The sequence below is a fragment of the Pimephales promelas genome, chromosome 8 (genome assembly GCF_988280905.1).
Source record: "Pimephales promelas chromosome 8, fPimPro1.hap1.1, whole genome shotgun sequence".
Classification (NCBI taxonomy): Eukaryota; Metazoa; Chordata; class Actinopteri; order Cypriniformes; family Leuciscidae; genus Pimephales; species Pimephales promelas.
Window position 1 is genome coordinate 18,907,564 of NC_142776.1, and position 11,617 is coordinate 18,919,180.

At 36.7% G+C, this 11,617-nt stretch overlaps 1 protein-coding gene across 1 annotated transcript; it reads right to left on the reverse strand.

Moving 5' to 3' along the window:
• Positions 1 to 192: 192 nt before the first annotated feature.
• Positions 193 to 10,283, reverse strand: scinla (scinderin like a). Its single transcript, XM_039691524.2, has 17 exons — positions 10,106 to 10,283; positions 8,570 to 8,755; positions 8,295 to 8,449; positions 7,534 to 7,695; positions 7,298 to 7,447; positions 6,077 to 6,166; positions 5,452 to 5,584; positions 5,227 to 5,315; positions 4,930 to 5,145; positions 3,913 to 4,046; positions 3,699 to 3,789; positions 1,977 to 2,147; positions 1,719 to 1,893; positions 1,490 to 1,605; positions 1,323 to 1,400; positions 820 to 880; positions 193 to 596 (listed from the first exon to the last, which is right to left on the reverse strand). Exons 2-17 carry the CDS (start codon positions 8,748 to 8,750, stop codon positions 436 to 438), a joined length of 2,163 nt encoding a protein of 720 aa, XP_039547458.2. The 5' UTR covers positions 8,751 to 8,755; positions 10,106 to 10,283; the 3' UTR covers positions 193 to 435.
• Between the last annotated feature and the right edge of the window lie 1,334 nt (positions 10,284 to 11,617).

The window sequence follows — 11,617 nt, forward strand, 5'->3', positions numbered from 1 at the left end:
TACATATATGTGAGGCATTATCCATACACTTGTACAGTTTTTAATAATCCAAATTCACTAAGTCTGTTGAAATGTCAATAGCAAATAAATGATATCTTGCTTATAAAAATCTACATTTTACTTTTTCATTCCTTTTAATGGTCATTTAAAAAAAAAAATCATAATGACCATGTGGTTGAAAACATCACTGGAATACAGATTATATATATAAAAAAGATATATAAAAGAATTTAAATGTCTAAAAAGGCAAGTCAAGGTACAGAAACAACAAGGCAAAAAGTCGTTAATAGTAGCAAAATGCGGTACATTGTAGTCTATCATGCAGTATTTTTTGCATATTGTGTTCCTTCCATATCTCTTCCAGGCCACCACTGCATGGAACACACAAGGTGAGTATTCTGGAAGCTATGCAAAAGTATATAATGATTTATGTGTTTAGAAACGAGCACGGATGCGATCCAGTGGGTCTGTGTCCCACATCTTCGAGTCCCAAGCCTGGAACCAGCCAGTGAAGGTTGGGGGCTCAAAGCCTTGCTTTAGAGTGACGATTGGGGTGCCACGGCGACCAGAGGGGTCAGAGTCCACATATTCTTTTGCTGATGGCAAAGAAACGTTTTATGACATTTACCAATAAGGAATTACATTCAATGCCAATGCTAAATCAAAATGAATCCTCCGTTATTGGTACACATGGACTGTTCCAGTTGAGATTTGGGTTTTTGGTGCCTTAACTGAGTTTTCCTAACGATATAATTATTTTCCTTTTCATAAGTATGAAGGGAATATTAAGTTGGTTAGTGCTTCAGCATCTTAACTTACCTATTTGATCTGATCCAGTCCGCTCCACCTCATTGGCATCATTACCAATCCAAAGAAAGATCTAAGGGAAGAAGATAAAAAAAAAGCTTATTTTTAAAGTTCAGCAATATACCTCAGTCACATTAGACGGCATATTAAATTTAACACGGATGAAAATAAGGCTGTTGCAATGGCATCCACTGTATAAATCATTTTCACAACTTTTTGGGAAATTTGTTTTGTCAGCTAAACAGTCTGCATGTTTTCAACATTACAATCCACTGAACTACTTAAGTACTGTACTTCTGTCGCTCACAGCCTCGATTTCCTTCCTGTCAAGCATTAAATATGGCACGACCCTGATTAAGATCTAAAACTAAACTTCATTCTGTGCTCTTTTCACACTTTCAATAATTATGGATCAAATCTATTCTCATCCTGCTTTTTTTCTGATTTCAGAAGAAATGTGTGTTTTAAACATTATTTCATGTTGACTTTAAGTCATCAGCTTTTCAAATGCTAACCTGATCCCAGGTATCCAGAAGCATGACATCATCAGTGGCCAAATCAGACTGGGTGAACTCTCCAGGAACTTCCTCAGCCTGAAATGGAAAAAGAGGAGATAAAGTAAATTTTATGCAATCATTTAACAAATAAATCTGAATTAGTTGCAAATTCTATGTTAACTCACAATTAGACGTCCAGTCTTGTTGGAGCAGCCAAACAGACGAGGAGGTTTAACACTCTTCTGCAGACTTTTGGAGGTCTGATAGTCCTTCTTTCCACCCAAAGCAGACCAAAATGCAGCTAAGAGGAGCAAATAGACCGATACAAAGTAACAGGAAACATCATTAGGTTAGGAATCTCTTTTAACTGTGTAAATCACAGTGTCCGGACATTTGTAAAAAGCAGACGCCCACCCGGCTCTTTGCCCTCGGAAATTTCCGTAATACTGCCTCCAAGGAAGCTGCAGATGTATTTTGCAGCAGCCATTTCTTCCTCTGAAGCGGCCACTCCTTTCCACAGAAACAGGCCGTCAGGAAACTTCAGCACAAACACATCATTAGTGTTCAGTTTAGACGCAGAAGTTTCCACCTGGGTGAGAGAAAGAGAGGAAGATTATTGCCTGATGGTCATTCCTGAATGTGTCCACATTTGTGTTCGCTGCCAACACCGACCTCCACAGCGCGTGTTGCACGGGTGGAGCTCTGACGGATGTGGAAGAGGCGAGTGTTGCCAGCCCGACTCTGACCACCTTTACGTGAAGTCCCACCCAAGTGGATGATCATGGGCCTCCCCTTGAACAGACTCATCAAATGGGCCGGTTCCTGGCCCTGAGTGACACGAACCTGCAGGACGACATAACAGTGAATTTGAAAACAAATAGAACAATTTATCTCCTTGAAAAAAAAAAGAAATCCTTTATTAAAATGGAAAGTAGAGCTGCATCATTTATCTGAAAATATTTTAAGATTACAATGACTAAAGATTAATGATTACATTGGTAATCCTTAAGTGTTGATTGTAGCATTTCATGTACTGCTATTACATTACAAATTCTTGCAGTTTGACCAATATTATTAGTTAATTATTTTTAAAGATGACCTTTAAGTGAGCATTAGATGGCAAATTAATATACAGTTATTATTAACAATTAAATATTTAATTTCAAACAATATGCACTGGTGTTCAAACGTTTGGGGTCAGTAAGATTTTTATTTTTTTATTTTTTAAAGAAAAATGATACTTTATTCATTCAGCAAGGACATTAACTGAACAAAAGTGACAGTAAAGGCTTCATATTTCAAATAAATGCTGTTTCTTTGAACTCAAAAGCATCCATGCCTGTTTCGATTAAATGTATCACAGTTTCCTCAAAAATATTAAGTAGCATAAATGTTTTGAACGGTGATAATAAGAAATGTTTCTTGAGCATCAAATCACCAGATTAAAATAATTTCTGAAGACTCATATGACACTGAAGACTGTAGTGAGTAATGGTAAAAAGTCCACTTTGCCTTCAAACATTACATTTTAAAATATATTAAAATAGAAAACACAAATTATAAACTATTTAAATGATAATATTTCACAATATTACTGTTTTACTGTATGCTAGATCAAATGTAACATTGTTCAGCATAAGAGTCTTATTTCAAAAATATTTAGGGAATTGTATCAACTATATCTATAAATTAAAGCAAATGATAAAAAAAGACAATTACGTCACACACACACACACGCACACACACACACACACACATATATATCAAACTGTTCTTGTCTGTCAGTCATATAATGAAGGTATATGGGGTTTACCTCAAAGAGCATACACAGAGAAGTTCAAATTAAACATGATTTAATGACTCATAAATGTAAGTACACATTGATAGCCTAAGACACAAAACGAGCGGTTTGTGTGAGAAAACGAACAGTATTTACATCGTTTTTACCTCTTGTAACCACAGCCACGTCCAAGTGATCTGAGGGCACGTGCAAGAGATCACTTCCGGCGCTTTCTGGCGCTTGCGCAGACCGAAGCGCCCGTGCCTTCAGTGGCTGTGGTTACACGAGGTAAAATACGATATAAATACTGTTCGTTTTCTCACACAAACCGCTCATTTCGTGTCTTAGGCCATCAATGTGTACTTACATTTACGAGTCATTCAATCGTGTTTAATTTGGACTTCTCTGTGCATGCTCTTTGAGGTGGACCCCATATACCTCCTTTAAATGACTGACAGACAACAACGGTTTGACCTAAAAATATCAAAATTGAAAATACTGTGGAAACAAAGACACCTACATCTTGGATGCCCTTGAGGTAAGCTAAAACATATCAAAAAATAATTTCAAAGTGAACTATCCCTTTAAGAAATTAGGCCTGAGTTTGGTAGTACCTGAACAGGTGAACCGCCCATGGAATCATCCAGCTTGACAGTTAGAAAAGCTGAGGCAGCCAGCTCATCTTGTGTACACTTGAGTCCTTGCCTGAAATGAAAATCAATAAATCTAATTAGAATATTTAATATTTACCTGATTGGGTAAATATTGGCTAATCGGGTGGTTAAGGAGTATGTTCCGGCATGTCATCCTGTGACTGTTTTGACTTACCAGGTGTAGATAATGTGTTGCTCTCTGCTTCCTTGGAGATAGGTGTAGAGAATCAGGTAACAGTCTCCTCCATAGAACTGCCCATAGTTAGAAGGGTCCACAGGAACTTTATCCCCACCCTCGACCCGCCACACCTGCCGAGGTCAAGAGCAATGGACTTTTACAATTGCAGTGTTGTAGTTTACAATAAAATCAACAGCAATCTTGAATTTTAAGCAATTATAGTTCATCCCATTCAAATGGGTCTATAGAGCAGAGCTTTTTTCATGAGTTTGTGGTTAACTTTAAATAAAGTTTATAAAATCATTAGCAATTTAGGCTAACAGATTGAGACTTAAGTTTTAGAACAGCTGTGTTATTTATCAATATTTATTTAGCTACGTGCTAGTTATTTAAAAATCTGGTTTTACATATGTGCAGTATAGGTCAAATTACTTCAAAGTCTATTCAAGCGAAGATAGTCACATTTACCTTTATTTGGCAAATTTTCATGGTAGAAATCTAATCATTTGAATTTGCTGCGTTCACTAGCAGAAAGCTGCTTGTATTGCAAGTGACTTCTGTGTGAGCTGTTCTTTACACATTGCTACACTATTGTTATTGAACAATGGACCTTTTTGCCCACACAATTTCTCTGTGACTGCACCTTTTAATTGAAAACATGATTCTAAAACCAATTAGCAATTCCTTAGGAAATTCCTGGCTCAAAAACACTGAAGGCCCATTCACACCAAAGGTGACAACTACAACAATAAAAACCGTTCTAAATATTAAAGAATATCAGTGTCCAGACCACAATTAACAACGATAATGGCACAAGAGAAACAAAGTTTAAAGGATTTTACTCCAGCTGATGAACAATTAAAACAGCCAATCAGCGCATGCTTATAATAAACAACGTTATAGTGCGTTGGGGTAGAGGCTTTTATAGTTATCGTCATTATTGGTGTGAACAGTCCTTAATTCTCCTCTGGAATAATCTATGGTCCTCGGGGTGACGAGTGTAAATATTTTTACCTGAATCTTTCCAGAGCCGTCATCCACCATACCGTGCTGGGAAGCCATTTTTTTGTTGGAGTGCAGACTGGAGGCGTCAAAGGGAATCTGTGGAACGCGGGCAATGCGGCCAATGCTGTAGGCCTGGCCTGGACCTGTGGTTTGATCCTTATCCTTCCAGTTACTGAAGAACTGTTTGAACAGTGTGGTCTCGCCTCCAGCTGGCATAACCTGGATCTGATCACAAAAAGTTAGATAAACTGGTTAGAATTTGGCTTCTATGTTATATACTTCCATTAATAGGCTAGAGTCCGATACCTGTGTGTTTTTGGGGTAGTTCTTGTCTTTGACAAACTGCTCTGCGACCTTCATGGCTGCCTTACGTTCTTCAGTGTTTGCACTCGGTCCTGAAATGTTCAAATAGATGAAACTGTGATAAAGTCATAAGCAGCCATCAAAGGTAGTCAACATCTTTCACCCTGTAGCTTTAATTAATATGCAGTATTTGTAATATAAGGACTTTAAAATAAAATTTGACCATACCTTTCCAAAGAAAGATCTTGCCGTCCCCTCCATTGTCCAGGATGAAGCAATCGGTGGGATTGAGCATCTCCTGCTTGAAAGGGCAGCTCTGGGCCACCAGAGTTGTCTTCATCGAGCCTGCGGCATCAGATACCTAACCCAGACAAAACACACAAATGCATATATTTATAAAATGAATACTGCACAGATAGCATAATACAGTGCTCATGGTAACTGAGGCCACGTTTACACAAAGCCGGGTATTTATCAAAACGAATATTTTCCCCCTCTCCGTTTTCAAAAATAACATCGTTCACACACCCGCATAAATACGCCGTTGAGCGCCATCATATCTATGCCAAATCTATTGGCGGCAGTGTAGGGGTTAAGGATAAAGCCATGTAAGCCAATCAGAATCCTCAGAATCAACAAGAGAGAACCTAAAACGCCGTTTCTCCCAGTTCACACGACAACACATAACCGGCGTTTTCTGAAATCTCCACTTTGGCCGGAGTTTTTTAGAAATAATCGTTTTCTGTGATAAAAACAGGGTTTTTGTGTAAATGAGAGGCCAATCCGCAGGGAAATATCTGTGTTTTCCCTTCGTGTAAACAGGGCCTGATATGTGCATAATACATAAATGTACCATGTAGAGTGATCCCTTCTTCTGATTGCTTCTGTCAGCTGTCTCATCGTCAGGACTTCCTGCTGGGATGTTGGGCTTGGGCCCAAGAGCCTGAAAATAAACAAATACAATAGGAGTTTCCACAGTTTACTCCATGGCAGAGGTCAACCCAGGACACAAAAAAGACCACAGAAGTAAAAATCAAAAACAGATGAACTGGCATTCTTCGCTGACTACAACGCTCATTATATGTACTATTTATTGTTTACTAATTTTTACTGTGACAAACTTATTCCAGCTTTCTGCTTTTTTCTGCTTTTTTGCTTTTTTTCTGCTTTCTTTTTGCTTCTGTACCTTATACACACTAGATCATGGTGCAAGGCTAGCAATGCTAAGGTCATGAGTTAAATTCCCAGACAATGCATGAACTTGTATATCCTGTAAATGTGTCTGCCATGTGAATCTTTACAGAGTCTTTCTGTTTAATCCATTTATCCAATGTCCCTGTTGTTACTAAAGCCTGTTCCTGTAACTACAAAGACGGTCTATGATATTTGGAGAAAACTATCTGGTAGCATTCCCATTCATTTCAAAGACAGTTGCTCAGAACTCCTGTTTTTTTTTTTTTTTTTTACAATATGATAGAGGCTGGTAGATGCTGTAACTGGATCATGCTAACCAGACAAGCCTTGTCTCTTGGAACATACAGATAATGTAAAGGTAATGAGCCAAAGGTTGGGACTTAAATTCAGTTTGCAGTTGATAGTAACAAAGGTTAAGAGTTTATGTGGATTAAAAGACTGAAGGAGTTCGGCACACATGATTAAAAAATGATAAAAGGTCAACAAAAATTTAAAAAATACATATATGCATGGATGAATTGCTAAAAATAAGACTAATAACATGATTTAACAAAATTGATGTGATTTACTTAAAACTCTTTCAAAGTGAGCTGTAGTCTGAAAGAGATGTTCTACCAGTTCATAGTCACTAGTATCCTTAGTTTTTTCAATTAAAAAAAAAACTAGAACAAACAAGATCAAGAAGGTCAGTGTCACTGGTCTCACTCTAAACTATGTTGTGTTCCATTAAATAAAGAGTGTGAGCCACCACTGACCATGTTAATTGTGTCTTGACTTCCTGCCACAGTAGATCCTCATTCTTCTTACACACTGCATGTTTAAACTTGCAACATACTGGCACATCGTTTTTTTTTCTTTTATAGAAGAAGGTAAGACTTACACTAAGGATAGCCTCAGGCTCAGAACCGTCCTCAACCATTTGCAGACTGGCACGCCCATTTCTCTCATTATCACGAATGGCAATTGCAACCTCAGATGCTTTCAACCGCTCAAAACGGTTGCATTCGCTCCCACACCATTGGTAGATGTCCTAGGAAAATCATAATATGATTTGTGAGGTTGTGAATTTTGGATTTCTCAAAAGGACAGCACTAAAGATTTTATTAATTTTCTGACCTTGCCGAGATCAACGATGAAGCAGTCTCCATGATTGAAGCTGGCCCAAGACACGTTCACCTCAGTGGCACGAATGGCACGTCGTCCTTTAACGTGAAGCACACGCTTCACGTTCATATCATTGGTCACCACATGCGTGAACCCAGAGGCTACACCACCTTGCTGTGTAGGGAAAAAATACAAAGATACATTATTATAATGCACAGAATTTTCCCTTAATCTGAAAAGGAAAAATGTCACATATGTAAAAGGGAGCAAAGAAATAAGTATCAAAGCAATACTCTATGAAAGCCAATTCTTATTTCATTATAATATGCCATATATTTGCAAGGGAAAATTGGATAGAAAGTTTTCACTATTGGTTTGAATGTGGTTTGTGAGATCCTCCTACATATTCATACACTACTACCAAGAGCCGTAGCCACCATAGGCAATGATGTTGATGCATCCACATTATTTTTTGGATTTGTGGTCCATCAATATAGGATTTTTTTTTACCAATTCTTACCCATTGACCTTAATTAACTTTCCGTCAAAGAGGCTTTACTATTTATTACTAAAATGTAATATGCAGTATAATCATCCTAGCATAGATAAAATTATATTAATTATGGCAGAATATTTTTGACCATAATACCATATTACATTTCCAATGAGAAAAAGGTTGAGTTGTTAATTGGAGTTCTGAATTTAATATGAAGCATGTTACCAAAATGACCCCATTTTTTTTTTTTCAATCATCTTTATGTAAGGGTTATTACCTTGTACTTAATTCCAGTTTTAAAGTAGCCAAGGAAGGTGACAGACTCATTGCCCTGAACCTCACGGTACTGGACTGGTGCTCCGCCCAGATGATCGTCCAGCTGCATGGCAAAGATGGCGGCAGCTCCACCTTCATCCTGAGAGCACTCATTACCTGTAGTTTAAACAGACAGACAGATAACCAAAATAAAAAACAGCGTCAATATGTGTTGCTGTATCTGCTTACATTCCTGATTAGAAATAAAACTTTTTAAATTTGGTAACTTCTACTCACCCAACCACATATGGATATTGTAAGATGGAGCAGGAGTGGTGTAAAGGACAACATAGGCGTCTCCAGTGTAGAAGTTTCCTTGGAGCTGTTTGGGGACCGGTTTCATGTCCATCTTCTCTATTCTCCAAATCTGCAGGCCAGGTGCTTTACCTGCACTCTGGAACTCCTTGTGGAAAACCATGATTCCTGGAAAATGCCGGCACAAGAATGTTGGGATTGGACTATTTTTTTGAAAATCAAAACAATTAAAAACTACTGTGAGGGTGATCAAACAAATGCACAGTGCATCTTATTAAAGAAAACACCGGAATAGCAAGAGTCCTTATTATTTACTCATTTCAGACCAAGGTCATTATTCATATACTCTATAAGAAAATTACTGTACACATCCATTTCATTCAAAATGTGTGTTTTATATAAATATAAGGCAAATGTGTGCATGCACATGGAAAAAAAAGGCTAACTGAGAGTAATGCAGGGTGCATCAGGTGCACTTATTCTCAGAGGACAACATGAGAATGTGTGTATTATCAGTTGCATGAAAAATGTGATCAGCTGTAGGCTGGATGTACTCAGTTGAAGTACAAGTTGTGTGCAGCCCAGCAGGCTGAGGCAGCCAACAAATGAGTCATGCTGCATTATTACAACTGTGGGCAGACATGCGAGACCAGTTCCTTGGAGTTTACCAGGAAAAGTTTGATGCAAAACATACATTTTGCATGGGCTTTAGATCTGCCAGTCACAGATTCATGGTGTCAAATGATGTTGCAAACATAAACCTTAATGCAGTTATAAATTCATTCACTTTTTCAACCACTTTGAATCTAATTAGATAAAGTCAAAAACTCTTAAAACTATTCATTTATTTTTAATAATTTAATTCACATTGTATATGTGAATTGTATACCTAACTTTTTAATGGAAAGTATGGTTACCACAATTAGACTGTAAACAAGGTTACCACATTGTAGGGTGTGTCTGATTTGACACACCCACATATTAAAATATAGCCGGGATTTTTAATAAAAAATTCAATTAAATGAGAACTATTTTTTACTACTTTTTAAGAAAATAAGAACCATTAAAGGTCTACCTGCACATTTAGTAAATAAATGTTATTGTTTAATCTCGACGTTTTTATTATTTATTCTGGAAAATTTCCGCGCATGATCATAGATGTCTGCAAATTAGCTATAAAGGAATAATGACAACTACATATTTATATTATATATATGTGAACATCATCAGTAGCCTATAAAAGCGGTCTGCATTGCAGAACTCCAAGTCCGCATTTAATGAAACTGTTGTTTTTTTCCTGTGATTCACTCCGTCATAAAGCGGGGATCTGCGTAGGCAATGCAAACAAAGCAATCCTCTACCGTGAAACACCCCAAAAAGACTCCAGAAAGTTTAATACTTATATATAAAGTGATAACTTAGATAAATGCATAGTTTATTCTGAACTCAGCTGTCTTTCGGAGACTCAATAAAGTAGGCTAGCCTACGAGACTACAAGTGATTCTTCAGTTCTCTTACCTTCCTGGTCAAGAAAATGCACAGAAGGCGATGAAGAAAAGATGTGGTTTGAGAAGCTGCTCCGGGTTTAGTCCAGATTCAGTTTCACAAGTTTCAATGGATGCAAGCCGACTTTAAATCATCTGCCGTGTTTTAGGGGAGAGGCAGATGCGAGTCCTCAGCCAATGACTCTTTCTGTTTCTCTTCCCCTTAGGCTAAACTCTAAACCCACATTATGCAACTTTATGGCACGAAGTCATCTCACTCCCCCCAAACCAAATCACACCATAAACCAGAATTATATACCTTATTCTTTCTTCTTAAAGGCCTATAGACACATAACAGTGCTACATTCGTTACACATATAATTAAATGCATTATAAAAACTATATGGTGGGTGCATGCAGCAGGCAGTTGAAAAACGTCAATATACTTGATGCTTTTAGATTTTAGGTTTAAATTGATTTTGATGTTAAAGGAGATATGTTCGTAGATTGTGCATATTTTTGGGTATGACTGGTATTTTATTTTTATTAATAATAATACATATAAAAAATATTGTGCAAAATGCAGTTGTGGTCAGATGTTCTACTTTCTCATCACCATAACATAACCATCAAGTTCAAAGTTGTATGTAGGCCTATTTTTCTTGTCCATTCCATGTCAATGTCAAATGCATTATTCATAATGTTGACAATGCAAAATAAATGTAATGTACTGTACTTATTTGAATGTGTGATCCGGTTTACGGAATTGTAAATGTCTCAAATGCTATTTAAAAACACATGTCAAACAATTTTTTTTTAATAGACACAACAATAATCTCCACAACAACAAAATAATAATATTCATTACTGAATAGGAGCATAAAGAAGACATAGTCTTATAAATGAATGCCCCTTTTTTCAATAATCTAAACTTATACAGAACAGATGGCTCGCCAATTTTTCTTTTTTCCTTCCTTTATATATATATATATATATATATATATTACTTCAGTATTACTTCACATCTCAGCAATTAACAATTACCAATTTAGAAAAAACAAGAGAAAAAAAACAAACAAACAAACAAACAAAAAATATGGTACACTAAAATTGCCTTTTCTTCTGTTGTTATTGTCTGTGATTAACATGAATTTATTTTTAATATGTGTTGGTACTAAATTGTTTTTCACTCTCCACATAATTTGTAGTATTTTGAAACTGACCAACTCTTTAAATTTCAAAGTCTGCACTCTGCAGTTTTATAAACACTTTATTTGTGTGGTCTCGTGAACCTTTGTTAGTCACAATTCTTATGGCTTTCTTCTGGAGTACAAACAACTTATCTGTATAACTGTTGCATGCATTACCCCACACTTAGTGCAAGGACAAAGAAAGGTGTTCACCTCTTCTATTTTCCTTTTATTTATTGACATAATGTGCATTATGTGTTCATAGTACAGTATCATTCAACATTATTTTTGCAGTTGATAGTTAAAGGGAAGCATTGCTCCCACATTTAAGTTTAAGCTCACAACACATATTTCCA